This window comes from Hippocampus guttulatus, chromosome 15, assembly GCF_054856545.1.
Source record: "Hippocampus guttulatus isolate MCC_2025c chromosome 15, RoL_Hgut_1.0, whole genome shotgun sequence".
NCBI classification, from domain to species: domain Eukaryota; kingdom Metazoa; phylum Chordata; class Actinopteri; order Syngnathiformes; family Syngnathidae; genus Hippocampus; species Hippocampus guttulatus.
In genome coordinates this window covers 11,798,275-11,819,483 of record NC_141275.1, presented here as the reverse complement: position 1 = coordinate 11,819,483, position 21,209 = coordinate 11,798,275, and the positions used below count along the sequence as shown (strand labels likewise).

The 21,209-nt window shown below is 45.7% G+C and overlaps 1 protein-coding gene across 3 annotated transcripts in view; it reads left to right on the top strand.

Annotated features, from left to right (window-relative positions):
• Window positions 1–21,209, top strand: part of nrg2a (neuregulin 2a) — a 72,536-nt gene that overhangs the window by 7,496 nt on the left and 43,831 nt on the right. Inside the window, exon 1 of one of the 3 annotated variants that reach the window (XM_086130465.1) lies at window positions 16,443–16,604. The exons of the other annotated variants lie outside the window; for them this stretch is intronic. Coding sequence (XP_085986591.1) covers window positions 16,517–16,604 — 88 coding nt within the window. The 5' untranslated portion in view covers window positions 16,443–16,516. Of the gene's footprint in view, window positions 1–16,442; window positions 16,605–21,209 lie in introns of those variants that run through there. 3 annotated transcript variants of the gene reach the window in all.

The window sequence follows — 21,209 nt, the reverse complement described above, 5'->3', positions numbered from 1 at the left end:
TGTGCAATGAGTCCAGACTACCGCGATATTTATGACTGTACTTATCGCCGCATCTCTAAATTGAAGTGAAACGTGAGACTCCAGAACTCGTCTTTTAATGTTCGAAAGCCAAAGGTCTGCATAACTCTACCGAATAATGACGTGCCGTAACAAAGTCGCATCATCTTAATTTTACTGCTGCTTATTTATTACTGCTGTATCATTTAATTACGGCCTGGTAAGAATCCAAAATAAATATATGAGCACATTTCAAGTTTGCATTTTTCTTTTTTTCGGAGAAAAATCGAATGTTTAGGCCTCTGCCGCGATAGTTTACAACCTCTTTTCTGCTTCTCAAGATATGGTGAACTCACTGAAGAATGTTGCCTTCACCACCATGAGGCAGTATATGATCAGGATCAGGGCGCACTAAAAAAGTTGCTAAGGAATGGGCCTGCTGGGAACCACAGCAGTTGTGCGACCGGCTCGGCCACACTTGAAGCGGCCGCAGTCGTCGCACAGTCCAGCAGATACGCGCAGGATAACAGCCGTGAAATTCGTTGCCATTTGGACGCTTCTTTTGTTCATCAGAGAAAGCCATCTTCTCATTTTTGCGGCTCTTGCCGTTTGAACCGCAGTCAAGCTAGGAACAGACGCGCTCCTCGTGACTCAACTACCGGTAATGGTGTCCCTCAGGGATGAACGACACCCCCCCGGACACTTTTGGGCCGTGGCCAAAAGGATCCAAGTCGTTACGTTTGAGAGTTGGATATAAATGTCAACAGCTTACCTCACGTCTGCATTTCACCGGAATACAAAAGCAGATGTAACTTTTAAGTACTGCTCGATTCATTTTACCATGAAAATTGCAGCTTCCATTTACAAACGTCAAATTAGCAAGAGGATCAATTTAGCACACATACACGCTCACAAAGGATGCTTATGATGCAAAACATAAAAACTAGAAGATAACAGAGGAGTATTTCCTCTGCATTCACACATAGTATACTGGGTCTTTTTTTTTTTTAGCAACGCTTCCTCATGTTTGTTACAAATGAAGCAGATACCAGTTTTCGCTCGTGTTTCCAACTCGAGTGCTGTTTTAATATGCAAACATGACCGCGAGCTTTACTCCGCGCACAAAAGGAAAAAAAAAAAAAAAGATCATAGATCCACTGCCTGGTCAATGTGCAGCGTGAGCAGCGAATGGCCTTTTTCCTCTGCTCCACTTTAGTGTGTGTGGTAGCTTTACAAATTGTGCCCTCCCGCTTTGTGATGGCAGTTATGTTTACCCCGCCTTTTGAATCATTCAGTAATTTGCAGCTATCTTGGGCTGCAACACTCTTCCTTCACAGACTGCAGCTAGTGCATGTAATTAAATATTGAAAGCTTTTTTTTTCTCTCTCTCTCTCTCTCTGTAAACAGCTTTGGAAGTGGTTGGACAAAATTAACCCTTTTCAATGCCAAGAACACAAATGATGGCTGTAATAAAGGGATGGCTGGGATGGAAATATTAAATGTAGTTGAAAGTATTCTCATTAGCGAAAAAAACAAAATAAAGTGACTGGTTCGCAGCATGTCCGCCTCACAGTGCAGAGGTGCCAGGTTCGATTCCGGCTCCGGTCTTCCTGTGTGGAGTTTGCATGTTCTCCCCATGCCTGCGTGGGTTTTATCTGGGTACTCCCTCACTCCCAAAACATGCACAGACGATTAATGGAGCACTCAATTGTCCTTCGGTGTGAGCGTGAATCGTTGTTTGTTTATATGTGCCCTGCCATTGGCTGGCAACCAGTTCAGGGTGTACCCGACCTACTGCCCAAAGACATTTCTGGATCGAAGCATCACTCTTAAAAAAAAAAAAAAAAAAAAAAAATCGGGAACTCAATTTTTAAACCACGATGATCAAGAATGACACATTCAACTTTTTATGAACAGTCTAAGTGTCTCCAGCTCCAGCGTGGTTATAAAATGAGGCCACGATTGCTCAGTCCTGGGAGTGCGGGTTAAGCTCGCCGGGGTAAACATTTTATGCTCATCATTACGTCAATCATCTTACATTGGGTGTCGGAGTGTGGCCAGGAAGAGTACATTCCTTAACCTTCCGTGAACTTGTTTACAGAGAGCAACGGGTCTCTTCAACCGCAGGGTGTCTACAAACAGCGCCAGCTCTTTGCTTCGTTTGATTTACAATTTAAAGTGCGTGTCGAAAACCATGACGATATTTGATCATGACTCGGTCGTTGATGGGAAGCTTCCCACCGAAGTCACGAAAAAGGTTTTCCTCCGAGCGCTCTCACTCACCACGGCTACTGTGCAACGTTCATGTGGCAAATAACAGCAAACTTAGATCATTCTGGTTTTTTTAAAATTTATGTCTTGTCTTGGTCTGAAATCCTCCTTCAGCCAGAAGGAAGAAAGATTGTCATGAATCACTTCCAACTTGATAGCTGCCAAACTTTCTGTGACAAATAGTCCATAATGAGCCAGATGTTGTACGCACTTTTGTGTTTGAGTGCGCGGGATGTGGGATTTACAAATGTTTGCTTTACGCGATGCTTCTCTGCATGGTCAATGGTCCGATGGCAGGTCGTAATGTGCGTGCGAAGGACGCCGCAGGGGATAACCTTTCACTCCCTCATCGCCATTCATTCACCACAGACGCCGGTGGGACTGTCTTCCAAACTGAAACCGCCGCCTAAAAAATGTATATCTGCAGGTAGCGGTGCAGTCGAGCAGCTGCTATTCAGATGATGCAAGCGTGCCGAGCGATACCGACAATTTACAGTAGATTCGCAGACATGGCTAACGCCGCCGAGGAACACATGAGTAGCTTGTGGGCCGGCTCGAAAAATACCTCACGAGTAACGGGACCTTGGGATTTACTGCAAATATTAGAGTGAAAATATAAATCCGTGCAGAAGATTTGTAGTCATTAAATTGCTTTTTTTCAGTCTACAAGTGACGTAGCAAGCAAGTGTTGCTAGCTTAGCGGCATCTTTGCTGTATAGTGCTAATTTTCCAACCCTCCTTATTTTTCCAAAGAAAGACACTAGCAAAAATGATAACCCTCATCCTAATGTTGGCAAGACTGTGACCAGAAGGAAGAGGGCAAAGATTAGGCCTGATAATACAGAAGGAAAATCTACAGGACTGTACGTCTTGGGGTGTATTATACGTCATCACTGTATCATTATACGTCGCTGTCATTAATGTTAAACTTCTCATGTATCGATATATTTAAGCTTAGCATGTCGGCCAACCTTGCAGTTTGTCATATGGCCCCTTTGCGAAATTAATTACCCAACTCTGATCTAAAGTGTATGAAACAAGTAAACACGATCTCGCCATAGTTAGCATGCTAGTATTCGGGCAATGCAAAAAAAAAAAAAAAAAAAAGCATGATAAAAACATGGTTATTCCATTCACCCTTCTGTGTTCATTCATTCACTGGGATTTGGCAGCAACACTTCACGTCTGTCAGGGTATACCTGTACGTGTCCCATCAGCAACACTTGCCGATGCTGCATTAGGTAACCTTGTATACGTGTTGCTCCAGGCTACTTGCGTCATCTTCTGGTTTCATCCGGAGCCGTTTCGGTTTGGTGGTAGACTTTGACCTATATCAAACTGTTTTCATTTTAGGTCGTTTGGTGGCCATAGCGAATGGAATGTTGATTTTGACTGGTACGCTAGTGCCTCCTTGCAATAACCCCGCCCCCTAAATTATAATAAACTAAACTGTTTTAAAAAAGGGCTTCCTAAGGAATGTTGGTAATTTAAGAACTTCATATTCTTTCCACATCTGTTGTAGACGCTTGCTCATGATTGGGTGGCGATTTCCTCTCATTATACTCCTAGTTCTGTAAATGTGCCTTCAGCCAGCGAGCGGCAAGCATATACTTGTTTTTCGACGCTCGAGGAAGCGATCCGCTCCTCGTCGCCCCGGAAAAAAAAAATATCAGCCACAAACGGAGTTTTGTTACACAAATCTGAAACACGACAAGTGTCGGTTGTAAAAGTGGAGGGGAAAGGCGATAGCGTACACAATAGGAACTTCGGCAAAACGCTTGGGAACAAAAGGAGCATGGGAAGGGCAACTGTGTTTGTGTGCGGCGTGACGAAGTGTTGAAAAGAGGGGCTGCCGGCACTCCTGCTATGGGCGCCTCCCGGTGTGTTTAAGGGACGTGTCCAGCCATGTTCTACATACACACACACACACACACATGCGTGCACATAGTACATATTCTGAGAGGTTTGTTTCCTCAGGTATGCTGTAGGTGTGGATTGATTTGTGTCTTAACATGAAAAGACTTTAAACAGAATGGAATGGCTTGTGAGCTGAGCTTGGACTCTCACCAAGAGGCAGCCATGTTGCCCGCCTCTTGTGAGGCGGGGGGTAGGTGGTGGTGTTGTGGGGGGGCGGGGGGGGGGGGGGTCCTACTTCTTGAGACATTCCAAGAAGAGGTGAGATGACACATGCGCTCACGACTCTTAACGGAGAGTTGCCCAACTTTGTGGTCCATCAACGAGCGAATGTTGAACGGGAGGAGGAGACAATCCCGCTGACTCATCCGCAAATATCCGTACACAACTTGACACGCTCGTTTGTCATAATTTTTTGTGAGTAATTTTTGCCGGGTTGAAAGGACACCCGCCGTGTGTTTGTCGGACATCACCATATTCAGAATCGGCTTCACAACTTACACGTTCGGCTTTGGGCAGCAAAACGGCGCAGGTGCACAAAAGGAATATTTGACAAAAGTAAATAATTTTTTTTCCCCAATGTTTTTGTCGAAGAAGCATTAATAGCTCCGGTCACGACAGCTGCACGCATGCATTTGAGTGTGTTTTGCAAGTCGGCTCCCGCTCTGTCCTTTAGCCCGTGTCTTGCGCCCTTCCACCAGTGCTCATTATTGTCTTGCTCTAATCTGGAGCGGACAGCACTGGCTGCATGAGTGTATTTATCTTCCTGCACAAATAGGACCTCTTTCCGTCTGCTCCCTGCTCAGCTTGTTGTTGAAAGATAGTGAGCGGCGAAGAACAAGCTTCACTATGGGCATGTGCGTGCGAGCCGAAGCGCGCGCGCACGCTCGCTCACGCGAGTGCTCGGCTCAAGCGAGACGTGGCCCAGCTGGCTCGGACACAAGCGAGCTAGCCAGCACCTCACTCCAGCAAATGCAGACCAAAAAAAAAAAGAAAAAAAAAAGGGGGAATATATCTCCCTTGATATTGATACCCTCAACCGTGGGGGTGTTCTACCCTAAATGCGAAGGCAGCATTCCTCACAGAGGTCTGCTGTACTTGTAAAAGCCAGTAAGATCAGCATTACACCATGTCCCTCAACTTTAAGCTCCGTAGCCCCATTTCCGCTTCAACCTCCCCGCCCACACGCCCACCCGCCCCTCCGTCACATCACATCACATCTGTTGGGATGTGTACTTTTGCTTGGCATTGTCTAGGCATGTTTCTTTTCATTCCCCCTTGTTGTCTCCATGACATTAGGCTCCCAAGCAGGCAGTTATCATACTCCGAAGTGGCCATGTGCCAGGAAGGCAGTGTAAGCAAGCCGGCATTACAAACAACACAAAAGCATACCATGAAAAGTGTATGCGCGGTTCTTGGTCACCCAGTCAAAATTCAGCAACGCCTTCCGCATAAAGCTGTCAGGGAGTTGATCGCGAACCTCATCTTCGTCGATGACAACATGGTTGAGTGTACAGCGGACCCCCCTCATGTTTGTCGTATAGTCATGTTTCTTTGAGATCATACTCTGAGGGACGGTTAGAATAGTCAATTCGAATCACTTCTAGGGCAGCGTCGCTTTTACCCGCGGAAATGCGCTATCTGCGGTCGGGCGTAACTTGCGGTTCGCTGAAAGTCAGCTGAGATTGGCTTCAGCTCACCAACAAGGCTAATGAGGACAAGCATGGCAGTAAATGCATATCTTTGTCAACTCTTCTGATATTTTAAGTACCATATTACTAAAAAAATCAGTTCGCTTATGTTAATAACAAAACTTTAAAATCGAAAGAAGAAGAAAGCAATAAAACACTCTACCTTAAGTGAGTGGGCGAATGCAAAACACAAATCCAGGTTCGATGCTTTGAGGACCGCTGAAGTGACGTCTTGTGCGGTACAGCGAGCGCTGGTGACATCGCACAGGTTTTGTGGGACCTTTTTGAGGCAAAGCTTTTATAAAATTCCAGCACCATTGCCTGCTTTTTCACCCACTGCAAAGCTGCTCATACCAGTCGTGACCATTCCAAAAATCTATCGAAGACACTTAGTTTAGCTAGCTTTCCATACCGTGCCTACAATGGATTTCTGCCTTGTTTCCCTCCCCAAATGAAATCCGTTTATTCCCATAAGTGTTGTTATTGTCAAAAGTTACGACCACAATCAGAAAGATTTGCTGAACTATAACATGTTGGATCCCTTCTGTCAGGGTAACAAACAGCAGCACAATAAATGCTAATTGTGTGACAAAAGCGACGGATTTGCTCTTCTTTGTTTCCCGCGTTTCATCGGCGGCCAGTTGAATCATTTTGCAATAGTTTGATGATGACGGACAGACTAGAATAGCCCCTTTCCAAACTGTTCCATGTTGAGATGACGTGACTGCTTCATGAAACTTTTGCTGCTAGCTTGATGACCCATCCGCAGTCTCGGTTTCCTGTCAACCTCGTCCAGCTTGCCAAATGGCAGCCCGAGGCCATCGCGGCGCAGTCAATAGGGGGGAGTTTGAGGTGCGGGGGCTACTTATCAATCTCGGTCCATTCGAGACCGCCTCGATCCGGGCCCGTGTCGTGAAAGTATGATCTAAGCGTACACACATGCGTTGCGGCCTGTTTTCCAGGAAAAGCCTTCTTCCACTGATGAAAAACAAACAAGCAGATAAGAGAGGTTCTTGATAAGCTCATGCTCAGCCACGAGAAGGCAAAAACAGAAATGTAAATGATTCTGACCGTGAAGCTGCTTTCCCTCTGTGTGAACCTCCTCTCGGTGTCCTCAGTGTGACATGTTTGTGCTGCTCTAAAAGCACATTCTGGAGATAAAGGACAAGTGCAGGGCGCAAAAGGAATTTGATTCGATGTGAAGAATGCAAAGCAGAAAGCGGACACACGTATGTTTTTGAAAGGGGGTGGGCTGCTCGCTGATAAGACGGCAAGTTCGACAACCTTTGTGTGGTTTTTTTTTTTCTGTGCGTTTTTTTTTGAAAGTTGATTCTGATCGGGCACGGCGAAGGGTTTCCAATTCTTTAATTTTAATGGCAAATCAAAGCAGGATGCTTACTTGTCACTCAAGTATAAGAATCAGTTCATCGATGTTTTGAGAGTAAAATGTAAAAGAGAACCCCCCCCCCCCAAAATGCAACGTTATCGATCCGTAAAAATGAGATGCATGACTCATGGATGGTCTCATTTTGAATCCTAAGACCCCCAGGGGCTTTCTTCTTTCAAAGCTTCCACAATATTTAGATCCAGGCTTTTTGTGCAATCCTCCTAACCTCCTAAACCACTGGTGGCATTTAGCACAAATTGGCTCCTTTAGTTTTACAACAGACGTGCGTGTGGGCGTGTTTGTGAGTGTAATGGGAAAAACACCGTCCTAACGCTGTGATACAGATGCAGCATCCCTACAAATGTCTTTTTTATTTTTATTTTTTATTTTTTGCTCTGCTTTGCTTAAGCCGCACTCAGAGTGGAAAACAGGCCCACGTCCAGCACATCAATGGCGGATGTGCTTCTTCTATTTACACGTGGATGCACCTGTGTGTTTGTACGCCCGTGTGGATGTGCGTGTTTGAGGGCGTATGTTTGCGTTTGAGTATGACAGTGTATACTTTGTCAGCCCGGGGACACTTAGATTGAGTGTGTGTTGTTCTCTTGTGATGAGAGTGCACATATGTGTTTGCGCGAAGACCTGCTTCCATGTGGGTGCATGTTTGATAAACTGTGAGAGCATGTGGGAGACTGTTTGTCTCTTCGGTCCGAGTCGGAGCGGGAGAGAAAGAGCAGAATGAGGAGGTGGATGGGGATCTGCTTGCAACCTCTATCTTCAAGTCAGTCTGCTCACAGTCACACAAACCTCTTTATCACTCCCATAGGCAGAGAGAGAGAGAGAGAGAGAGACACGCACAGGGTACTAAAAATCGGTGTCAATTGACATAAACTGGAATACGAAGATGCAACTGTTTTTGTCTCTGAATATATGTGGACATTTGAATTTTTTTAAAAAGAATGATCACTTCTCCAACATTCCCCCGGAAATCACAATGACTCATCACTCGTGAGTAGTAAACCAGTTGATCGCCGAGGTACAACCTGGAAAGCGCCAAAGGCTAAAATCTCACCACCCTTTTCCTCATCATGCTGCAGAACTTCATGATTCCAACTTTAACATCCTGGAAGCGTGGAGAAGTAGTTGGGATAATACTGCAAGACCCAACCAGTTCATGGTCCAACCCAACACCGAACCCCCACCTGGCTCAACGCTACCCCGGAAAGCCTGGGTACGACTCAACCGGCTAAGAACTGGGGTAGGCCGTTTCAACGACAACATGTTCCGATGGGGTCTCGTCGAATCACCATTCTGCGACTGTGGACCAGAACTCCAAACTGCAGAACATCTCCTCTACTACTGTCCCATTCATCGACCACCAGATGGCAACTTGAACCTCACAGCACCTAATGAATCTACTGTCCAATGGGTGCAACGTCTGGACATTTAACACCGCAAAGCTGCCCTCATACGCGAGAAAAAAAAAATCACTCGTGAGTTATTTTTTAGAAGACGCTTGCCTTCCACTCCTGTGGGGCAACGGGCACCCTGCCGGTGACCCCTTCACTCCAGCAACGTTGGTGTTGGTATTCTGGCTACGGAAACAAAACTGAGCATTAGTGGACCTCGGGTGTACCGCATCATTTGGAATTTGCGCACATCGAGGAAGCTGCAAGGTAATTGGCTGGCTTTGCAGAAGCGCTGCGAAGGTTTGCCTTCGCATGCCGCTTCTTGCATCACAAAAATCTTGATCTGACAACCTGTTGGTCATAAAAAGAAGGAAGCAATAAATATGGTATTTAGGCTCGGGCTTGTCTCTTTCCCTGTCTGCCTGAACACGCATAGCGACCAAAACTGAGATAGAATTTCAACCTGTCGTCCCCCACCCCCCATTGCACACAGTCACAACGCATTTGTGCACCGCTTTCAGTTACAGTGCAGATGATGAGGACGATGATCGGCAACAGTTCACATCTGGCAGTTGCGGGCTGTCAAGGAAGACGTAAATTCCCTCTCATGCCCTATTGGCTGATGAGTTGCTATGCTCCTCTCTTGCTCCTCTCAGCCCCAATCAAAGCCATCGCGATATGAGTCAGCATCAGCAATCAGGCACACTGGGTACAATTCATCCGGCAAGTGTTTGGGGCTGGGGGTTGGGGTGGGGGGTGGGGGGGACGTTAATGCGTTCACAGCGAGGCGGGGATAGTGGCTGGGAATCAGCGGGAGAATTTGGCAAAGTGGCTAAAGAGCTCCGCTGTCATTTTCTCCGAGGCCTGGAGAGCGGAGCATGCTCAATGCTGACACCGGTTTGCCCCCCCCCCCCCCCCTTACCTCCCACCGCTCCCCTCCCGCCCTCTGTGAGATGCTGCTGCAGTGTTTCCCAGCAGGCTTGGCACAATAGACTCCTAACAGGAGCGACACAGCGACCGGGTTCTACCTTCTCTGTGCTGTGTCAACCTTTTCTTGTCCATCCTTTCTCAACCCCCCCCCCCCGACACCCCCCACCTGTTTTCTCCTCAAACGTTTTCTCCTCACTTTCTCACTCCAATCTTGTCTCAGCCGTCTCCCTCATCCTCGCTCCGCCCTCAGCCACATTTCACGTGCTCCCGTTGCTACCCTTAAGACTGCGGTTGCCATGGTGACAGCAATGTGCTGCGCAAACGTCAAAGAGCCCCAATCCGCCCAGGATGACTTCCTTGTTTGTTTTTTTGTTGTTGTTGTTTTTTTTTTTTTTTTTGAACACTAGCATTCCCCCTTGCTGTTTTTATTTCCATGTCACACAGTTTGGATTATTACAGTCATCCTTCTGCTCATTTGAGGCTCAAAATCGGTCTGGTCATTTTTTTTTTCTATTTGTTTTTTTTTTCTTCTTTTTTTTTTTGTTGGTGGCCCTGATCTCAGCTGTTGCCAAGCAGAGTTGACTCAGATTTGGATGGCCAGCTGACCTTGGCACCGCTGACCTTGACAAATGAGCCCCTTCCTGAGGCCTCAACCTGTCACGACCATCCATTTCATTCACGTCATGCGCCACAAGTCTTCAATGCCTCACGTCTATTTGTCATTCGTGCCAAGGAGACGTTTATACTAACTCGTGGAAAGCAACAAAACTGGCTGTATATAGGCTGTGAAAGATTTATGTTTTCTGCAGCTCCCCTGGGCTGCACTTATAGCACTGGAGTAGCAGGTTTTTAAATCTTCAGACAATGTGCATGTTTGCACAACTCGCTTCACTGCATGGTCATCTCAGATGACTTTTTAACAGATCATTCTCTATCACCTTATGAACGAGGATTTCATTTCAGCAATACGCGGCACACTTTTCAGGTAGAAAAATGGGCAACAGTGGGTTGACTTTTACGGATGCCTTTTCTCTTTGCTAGGGTGGGCTTCAGCCCCCGTTACGAATCTTACCAGAAGAACACAAGAGTCGGTTAACTGCATGTGTTATCGGTAGTATAGTGTTTCACTCACAACAGATGACTGTCAGGAAATTGGATTTCCCTCGTAAATTACATTGGGGAACAGTTTCTGTTGAATTAGATTGTGATGCTGATTAAAACTAAAATCGTCATGCTGTTTCCAAATTTGGAGTAGTCCCCCCCAGCATGTGAAGTTACATCTACAGCTGTGTGGCAACTTGCTTGTGCAGTCACAATTCAGTACCGTGAGAGGTGTGTGCGGCTCCCAATAGGTCAGCACGATTCATATTTGCAAACAGAAAGTTAGCGTAGGAGGAATGAAGAGAATGAGTGCTGGCTGTTTCTATACAGTCTGTTTATTTTATTTTTTACTTTTCAAAGAAAACAGACGTCCTATAGCTCAAAAATATGATACGAAACAAATGAGATCAATTTTGGATCACGCACCCAAAAATGAGTTCAAAAACTGCTGTCAGACCTAACTCAACAAAAATTGTGTTTCCCAGTATTGTCCTGGTGGTAGACTGCCTTTTGCCTGCACCACCTCTGACAGGCTCCAATTAGCTCTTCACATAGTAAAATTTTACGACTGTAGTTTGTATTTTCAACCGGTTGTAAAATTGTCGGTAATGTCTGCATGTAAGATTTATGGGTAGGTCATTTTTAGTGAATTGTTAATTATAGCTCGTCATTTTCTTGGGTTCTTATTTTCATCGGGGTCGTGACCTTGAGCCATCTGAATATGGGTGGGTTATTCCCTGGATGATCAGCCAACCAATTGCAGGGCATTATATCGACAAAAACTCACATTCACACCCATGGACAAAGAATGGATGCAACATGCATCATGATTGGAATGCGAGAGGAAAATATATGCAAGCACAGGGACAACATGCAAGCTTTGCACAGGAGAGCTTGACCCGAGGTTCGAATCAACACCTGTTGACTGCGAGGCTGACACGCTCTCGGTTATTCCTCAGTGCTGCCTGGAATTGTTCCCATTATACTTATTCATTTTGCAGCCAAATGCGTAATCTGGATCATATCCTGAAGCTTGCTTTGACATTCCAGCTTCTCACACCACATATAGTCCCACAATTTAGGACTTTTCTTTTCCAGCATTTGATCCTACAAACCTTTCATGGCTCTAAGAAATGCATTTGAACCCGATGCTTGTCGAAGAATGTCACGCTTAAGACGTGCTAGACACCCGTCCACCATACTGGCGTGTAAATCCACCTTTTCGCATTAAAGCACCTCATAGAATCTCCTTTTGGAAACAAAAACGGCTAATACAGTGCCCCTCAAAGGTGGAAGGTCGCCTCTTCTGCATTATTCCTAGTTCTATTCTCTAAAACCAGCACCCCTCCCCCGCAAAAGCCCGAACTTCATTTGTCAAGAGTCGAGACGACACGATGTGCATTAAAAGCAGGCACTCCACGCTGAAGTTTACATCGCCCTGATACCCACGTGCACTTTGTTGGCAAGAAGCAGTCAGACCTTAAACAACGTAGGCTAATGGCTGTTTAAAGTCATTATGTCTGCAAAGATAAACTCGTGTGACTGTGAAAGGGCGGGGGGTGTTGTTGCGCAGCATCACAGTGACGATGTGCAGGTATGCCGCCGCTCGACTCCATCACACTGCTGAGCTGTCTCTCCTTTTCTGGGAGGGATTAGGAGGCGAGCGGCGATGGGGCCTGGGAAGCGTTTATGAGCGGGGACATACATACAAAGGGATCCGTGTCAGAACATATAGGGCTTGGCTCCTTTTGCTTTTTCAGAATTTGCTCAACAAGTCATGCCACTCCCACGCTGGCCCACTGTTCCCCCTCCGCCTCCAGACCCTGAGCCAAGGACAGCCCCAGTCGGTTGAAAAACAGCAGATGTTGCAGCGCACATAAAAAAAAACAAAAAACAAAAACATACCAAAATACATCGCTGCAGAAAATTTGCATATCGGTGTTGTATTATTTTCAATAGAATGGAAGACGGGGGCAGTTATATGGCGTTGTCTCAGTCTGACCACCAGGGGGCATTGTGTAAAAGTAGAAAAGAGACGAAGAAGAATGTAGAGCCCTAATGCCATCCTACCTCTCTGCATGAACATAAAAATGACGTGAGTCAAACCTAAAAGTAATACAAGGCTGCGTTTTGAGAATATAAATTAAAATATAAAATAAAACGGGCAGGACGGCTGTGCTTTATCATCGCATCACTTTGACACTTAGACACAGCTTACATGGCTCTTACCTGCGAGGTATATGTCAGGCCGTTGGCGTGCTATCGGTGTAGTAGTATCAGAGCCCCCCCCCCCCCCCCGAGTCTGAGTATCGTGCAGTATTGGTGCCTCCCTTTCAAGTCTTGTCTAGTCTACATGCTGCTGCTTTTTCCTGTGCTCTAAAATGCCTGCACAAACCATTATCTGACCTTTCAATGTTGATTGATTGCTTTATGTTGCATTTTCCTCCTTTCCCCTCCATTTCATGGCGCATCGTTTTTTTTTCACCCCCCCAGTTTTTGTAACACTGCCAAGTGGCACACAATAAATGTCACACATGTATCCTTAAACGCTACAAAATAGTTTGTTTCCAGTTGAGCAGCAGCCCAAAAGCTTTGCAAATAGTTTGGCTTCACGCCTCGGTTTTGAAATCCACACCAAGTCAGAGGTTCATATCTTTTGACGTGGTTCCTACCCACACCATCCAGTCAGAACGGCTGTCGACAAATTTCACATTTCACGAGCTGGCGTGTTTTGAGGATGTCTGGTGACGCTCGTCACTTTCTCAACGCAGACAACCGTCCGCGTTACCTCCAAATCTACCCGCCATCATCTTGATATCCTCATTTCCTCTGCGCTGATGTCACTAATACTCACATTTCTGACACATACATAAACCACATGCCCACCCACGTGCACAGAGGCCCAGCAAGCGTCCCATCCTGTAGAACCTAGGAGGAAGTGAGTGTTGATATTGGGTGGCGTGGGGGGTATAGTAGGGTAAGGGAGGCAAATCTGTCCGCACTGTAGCCCCCTGCCAGGGCTTGGTTACCTCCGCTGACAGATTAAATCATCTGCAACAGCCACAAGGAGGAGAGAGGAAGGGGCAATTCGGTTTAGGGCAGCACCACGTCGGACCAGTCTGGCATGTCAAAACTTGGTCGCACGTTGACCTTTGGTACTTCTCTTGCGTGGCAGATGAGGCGTGCGTTGACCTGTTAAGACATGACCCCCGCTTAGCTGCCTCTTACAAACCACGCCGCTGCCGTGGTCTCCTCACGTCGAGAATCCTCCCTGGGCCGCACTCAGACAAAACCTGGGAGAGCCCAGCAGATGACTCATCCACCCTCTTTTTTTTGTTGTTGTTTTGACTTTCAATGGCCAGGTTTCATTGAGAGTCGCATGATTCTTCCCGTCACTCAGCAACGGCCATAGATAAGCATTCGGTCGACCTCTGATCCAGTTTAAGGGCACAGAATTTGGGACATGAGAAATGAAGATAAACGGATGAAGTATCATTTATGCTACATGGGCTCCTCGGATTGCTGTTTTGAGATCCAGCGTGCAGTAAGAATACACCCTTACGTGGCACGAGAGGCACTTTGTGCTTTTATGCTAGTTTGGACTATATGTAATTAGCGTACTCAGCGATGTCACATTTCAATAAACAAATCACAAAAGTGATGAAAAGAAAAATCGGACAGGTAGGCTGACCAATTGAATTCGCAGTTAACGGCTAAACTGACACAGTGCCGACCTCCACTAACATCAAAACATGAACATAAGTGTAAACCAAAATTCTAGTGGGCCTGTGTTTGTCCATCTCTTTGTTAGCTAGCAGGGAGATAACAAATGGATGGATGATGAAATTTAGATTCTAAAATTTAACAGGTTTCTCTTTGTTCTGCAAGACATCCCTTCACAGTGTTCCGTTATCAGTAATGTCGGGTTTTTTTTTCCCCCCATATTCCGGCACGTGAACTAACTGTGGCATGTCATAAAAACCAGACCTCAGCCAGGGTTCAACCTGTAACAAAAATGATTTATGTTCGTGCGTCCATATGTTGGCTGGACAGTTCCTGTTTTGCAAAGGATGACATAAGTTGGCAAGAATGTACGATTCTGAAAACAGAAACAAGGAACGGTGAGTGACTTGAATGGCACACAAAAAAAAAATCCTTACCTTTTTTTTTGTATTTAGTTCGCAAATGACTTTCTGTTTCACAGAGATTGACATCAGATACTAAGGAATGCGGTGGAAGACTCCTTGTGCGGTTTCATTGTGACTCAAATGTCAAAAAGAGAAACAATTTCAAGCATTGATGAGATCTACCTCAGCACACCCGTGAACCCCCCCCCCCCACCCCCCCTCCCTCGGACCTCCCTTAAAGTTCTGGTGGAAGTTTTTACATATGGTGATCAAAGCAATACATCTCACCCCATTCTGGCCTTGAATGTAGTTTGCATGTGCATTGAAGGCCAACGATACGAGGGGGCGGGGAAGCGAACCCCCCCCCCAAAAAACAATGACATAAACAGCTCTTTCTAAATGCTTTGCTCTCTTGCTGGCCTTCACCCCAGTCAAGTTCTTGTTTTTCTGTCCAAACATTTCCCCCTTGCCTCGCTTTGCTGCTCGCTAGCCTATACACAGACGAGACCCTTCGGGGTTGAAAAACGCTTTTGCAGAAGGGTCCTGTCTAATATTACTCGCCGTTTGGAAGATACGATCTTGTTTAATAAGTCGGGATTCTTTCCTCCGCGTGGGTATCGGTGACACCTGGCTCGAACGGGGACTGCAAGGGAGACAGTCGTGCATCCACGGGCGTGTTGCGACTCGCCTGCAGCCGAGTGGGACTGGGGGTGGAGTCGGGTGGGGGCCACGTGTGTGTCTGTGTGGTAGTTGAGGGGGGTGGGGGTAGTTTCTGACAGACAAGATTGGGAAGCCTAAATTGATTTTGTGTAATTTTGCAAGAAGCACTCTGTCGCTGATTGGGATCTGACTTTTGGCACCTCACAATCCCCCCCACCACCACCACCACCATCATCAACCGCACCCCCCACCTTGTCTCTCCCTCACACGTATCTCCCGAATCTGAGCGCGTCAAATCGGACCCAGATGTGAAGTGGCTTGTGACCCTGACTACAAATTGGCAAGGGCAGACGTCTCCCCTGACCCCCCCCCGCCCGTCCCCCCACCCCAAGCCACCCCAGCCCCTGTCCCATCCGCTTGAGTTATCTGGGTGGGGTCAGCAGTGCAACGAGGGGGGTCTTGGTCTCACTTGGGCACGGGTCATTACTAAAGAGAGAAGATGCTCGTTGAGGAAACCCTTTTATTATTTTCATTTGTATGGGCCACACGGGACTTTTCTTGAGGGGTGGGGGGTCCTTCTTGATGCTCACTGATGGTCGTAGGGCCTGGAAGAGCCAGCGCTTATCTATAAGATCCAGTCAGGGAAGAGTTGATTGCCTCAAAGCGATTGGAAATGCCTTCCTCTGCCTCCTCCCTCCTTCCGTATTCTCTCACTTTTCTGAAACCGTCCCTCCTTTTCTCTCCGTTTTTCTTCCCTATTCCCTCCTTCCTCACTCCCGCTCTGTCCCGCTCTCTCTCTCTTGCTCACCCTGCTGTGAAGAGTAGGTGGTTCCCTGCTGTACTTGATTGGTGCGAGTCTATATAGGAGGAGAGACGCTCTAACTGGGCTTCAGAGTCTGCGGGTGCCCTCTTGCCACACGTTTCCCCTCCCCACCCCCCGCCACCCCGCCGAGGACTACCTACTTTTGACAAGTTCTTCTTTCATTTTTGGGGCTCTTTTACCGAGAGGATTTACTTCATTGTGACAGCATGACGGAGACGAAGAGGAAAGATAAGAAAGGGAGGAGGAAGGGCGGTAAGAAAGGGCAAAAAGAGAAGGAGGGCGATCCCACTCAAGGTAAAATGAACTTCAAGGTGCACAGTAATGTCCATCTTTGCACGGTGGGTGGGTGGGTGGGTGGGGGGGGGACTCAAAAAAGGGATTTTATGTCGCCGAAGTATCGCCCTGGGCTCGTGAAAGCTTGCAGCCGGCTTGTCACATGGATGTGAGTCCCAGTGTGGACAGCGTGTAGAGACACATCTGGTTTGGAACGGCGTGATTTGTGGCGTCAGCGTTTTGTCTCGGCCTTGCGGACTGGGAAATACTCAAAAAGTTCTTTTGTGATGTCAAATGTGACTGGCCCTGGTTCATCACGGTTCCCGCGGAGCGAACATGATGCGAGAGTATAGTCTGTTTGATATTTTCACTCTGGAAGTATTTGCGGAGCTTCGTATACTTTTGGAGAGGGTAAATAATTGATCGGCTTCTTCGGTGGGTTTTGAATGTCTCTGATGAGTCACCGTACAAAAGTGTGTGCCCTTATTTTTTGGTTCCATGTTAGAGAAGCTTCCCAGGCGCAAGTGTAGCAAATGTGCTTGCTCACTGGTGGTTGCGTGCAAGCCGCAGCATGTCACTGTAGATTGACCTCAGGTCATGGGGAAGCCCATCCCCTGTTTCAGTGAAATAGCTTTGAATGGGCCTCCGCGTGCCGAGACGTTCTTCGGCTTTTACCGTCATCATTTCAAGTTTCAAGTTTTTAAAAAAAATTTTTTTAATCTTCTTAGTTTTATAGCATGCAATTCCACACTGCGATAGGCATCTAACCCAGAATATTTTGGGGGGAGCATCTTCATTCATCATCCAGCACCGCAGCAGATCTAATCTCATGACTCTCCATGACGTACACCATAGCATAGTTTGCATGTTTTTGAGCAGTCTTTCCCAACACTTACCACCCAGGCACTGATTTAAATAAGAAGAACCTGATAACACGCCATCAAATGAAAATGCCATCCAAAAATGTTAATTGTCAAAATAAATGATGATTTCATCTCACTTTTACATGCTCGGTGAGAAATCTTGACCTGTTGAACCAAAAGCTGATATACTCAAAGGGAAGCCGTGACTTACTCTGTTTTATGAATGGCAACAGGTGGATACAGGTTGGCTATGCCTTCTGCCAACTAACTGAAGCACATTTCATTGTCCTGCCTGCCACTTTACGTCACTGGCATAGATTGATAAACAAAGCGTGGTCGTCATTAGCAAATTATAATTTGTGACAAATTAAGTAGCCCTCACGGCACCCTGATTAGCAACTGTCAATCATGGATATCAAACGCAGCAAAGAAAGTAGTGTGTGGCAAATCTGTTTCGATCAGGCCAGAGTTTTTTAATCCACATTGGGTTTTTTTGGGGAGGTGCGGGGGGGTTGCAACTATTTGGATGGAAATATGCTAACAAAATTCAACTTGTACCTAAGGAGCCAAAGTGCTGTTTATATTCATAGTGCACATGGCATCGGTTTGAGTTAAGGCTGTGAAATGCGTCATGCAAGAATAAAAGATTGTGAGTCGCTTAACGCTCTGTCATAAGTAAGTTGCCTCCTTGTAATTATTCATGAGTAAGCGTCGCTCTGCCGTGAGCAATAAAACACGTTCAAAAGAGGTGTTTGTAGCACTTATTTTGGTGTACTATATATATATAAATGGGTGTGCTTGCCTCGGCCACGTGGGGGCAGTTTGGTACAGACATACAAATATCCATCGGGACGATCACAACCCCTAAGTAAGCGGCAGTAAATTTAAAAAAAAGTTTTTTTGCAAAGTACAAACGATACGTATATGCCAGGGAGGAACGTCATATTGTTTGTCTACATGTGGTACTCCACTGGTGGTGTTCAAATATCCTTTTCTTGAATCAAAGCAAAAAAACAAAAGTGCCAAATGATGCAATTTCTTCATATCTCAAGGCATCACTGTACTTTTGCATGATACCCTTCAATCACTCATTTAGGGGGAAAAATGTACCAAAAAAAGTATTTCAATCAATATGACAATGAATATTTTCTATTTCTCTTCCCTTCACGAGATGCTGCATTGTTTTTCATCGTTGTCCAGCATGTGTTTGTATGTGCACCCGTCCTTGTGTGTCAAATCTAATTGCATGTAATCAGACCAATGAGTGGCCTGTCAGTCAAAAATATGACGGCCTTATCACCTCTTCTTTATATTTCCACTTAACTTCACACATTTTTGAAAGGATATGATTTTCCCAAGCAGGCGTTTCAGTGCACTGTTACCAAAAAGTGCTCGGACTGCAGTGGGGAAAAAAAAGTGTTTCATATGAATGTTTTTTGAAAAATAATTGCGATATTGTGCAAATGAATTTTTAATTGTACTGTAATGAGTCAATCTCACACAAAGAAACTCAATCGTCTCTTCAGCTATTCCATCCACCATAAAAAGTCTGGAAATATCTTGAATATGTTTTGTTAAAAATATTTATGCCACCCTTCCAAAAAGAGATGAGTTGATTGTGTTGGAACTAATTTCTAGTCATACAACTTCAATCCCCCTCTGAATAGTTCAGCGTTTTTGCCATTGCTTCCCTCAATGTCACAACTTGTTTTTCAGTAATTTTGCTGATTACAACCCTGTCAAATTTTGATTCTTAGACCTTCATTTGTGTGCGAAAAAAAATCACTCATTATTACCCGATTCTGATGATCTGTAGCTTGACTTTTCCCAATGACTTCAGAATCTTGTCCCTTCTCTTTTCAGTGCGGCCTTAATATTCATATTTAGTGGTGAGGCTACGAGAGGGGTTGAGCATGGTTTGGGGCATTTTGCAGTGTCGATGTAACATGGGGATTTTCTTTCAAGCTGGAATATGCGTGAGTGCGTGTGCGTGTGTGTTTGGCAGCTGAAAACCGACACTCTCATGAGAATGCTAACAAAGCTGCCAAAACGTTAAGTTCCGATTGAAGAAGAAAAGGCACCCGAGGGGGCGTAAAACTGGGCACCCTTGTTCTCATTCTTCCGTTGAATTGGAGGCCACAGGCGCTTTATCAACTTCGACATCAATGCGTCAAAAACGACAGAGGCGTCTGTCGGCTTTGCGGAACGCCTCCCCGTAAAGTGTGACCTCCTTGAATAAAAATGCATTTACTAGCGTTGTTAATTGTACTGACCATCCATCTTGTGTCAAGACAAAAAACACGTTGACATCCGGTGCGGTAGCTATTTGTGTGCGCGCGCGCGTGCACTTGCTGCTAATAATTGGTTTAAGGAGGTGAAGAGCCTCCTTCATTGTGTGCCAGATCTTTCCTATCATGTTCAAACACCTACCAGACATTTTCGAGCTAAAATGGAAGCTACTGCACTTAGTCAGAAACAAAAAACACCGGTAATCTAAAGGAGCTGGCGACATCTCAAGCCGTGCGGCAACGCGCACGTTGGTGAGGACGTGCAAAAACGGAACGCTAATCAAAAACAACACCTTACGGCGACTTTAGTCATCACTAAGCTGCAACCATAGCCGTAATGTGCCCATAAAACACCCCTAATGCATGCTGAGTGGAAACTGTTTATTTAGTCAAAGCGACGCTCTCAAAACATGCCGACACGCAAAGCACGATGGAGTTTAAAGTTTTTAAATGGACCGTACATAATAGTCAGGTCTAGAACTCAGCTCCAATATAACCAAACTAGCATGAGAGATGACAAAATACATTTCTATCACACTTAAAACTTGATAATAAACTGTGATCTTTAATATCTCAATGAATGCAGCTTTTATATTTCAATGGAGGTCGTATTAGGTCACAAGCGCATCTAATAAAGTGGCTCGTGACTCCTGCACCTTGGGATGTCTTTTCAGTTGGACTTGCGCCGTCCTCCCAAATTCAGGTTACTTCGCATCCTTTTCCATCAATTAGAGAATCATTTAGCTCCTCTTCTCGCTCTTCCTCATTTTATGGACGGAAGAGCTGGATGCCACACGATAAAACATAAATATGCTGTATCCTACTGGTAAATAGATGGCTGTTGACCGATGTCCAAAGGTGCTCGAGTGAGCTCATCTGGAATCACGATGCGGCACTTATTCAATCTCAAAGGGATTTTGTTGCATTATTGAAATTGGCTTCATAACTTGAAAACATTTCAGCGGTGCATCGAGCAGAATCGGCGCTCCCGAGAAAAAGGATGAGGTCCCATCGCTGATCTTTAAGTGTTAACCAATGTCAGGAGAATAATTCCCCCTTATTCAGTGTTGATTGTAGTTTATATTTTTTCCATTGCGCTTTTTATGGCACAATTGGCGCATTCAACTTCGCTGTGTTCCGAAATAGCGCGTGCACTTCCTGAACACAAGTCAATAACATGAACTGCAAGACAAAGCGGGCCTTGAGGTCAGTCCAAAATATCCACGTGACTTTAATAGGCCACTTTATAAGAGCAGATTCATTTGGATCATCCAGACTGTCAATGTCTCCTGTGATTGACAGGTGACCGTTCCAGGGTGTAGATTCTCATTCGCCCCAAGTCAGCAAAAATAAGATGGTGTGTTCACCCACCCCGAACAAGATAATCAGTATTGAAAATAGTTGGATGTACCATAAAACAATTTAGACTTTACTTTTAAAGCCACATACATTCATAGTCACGGATACTACAGTGT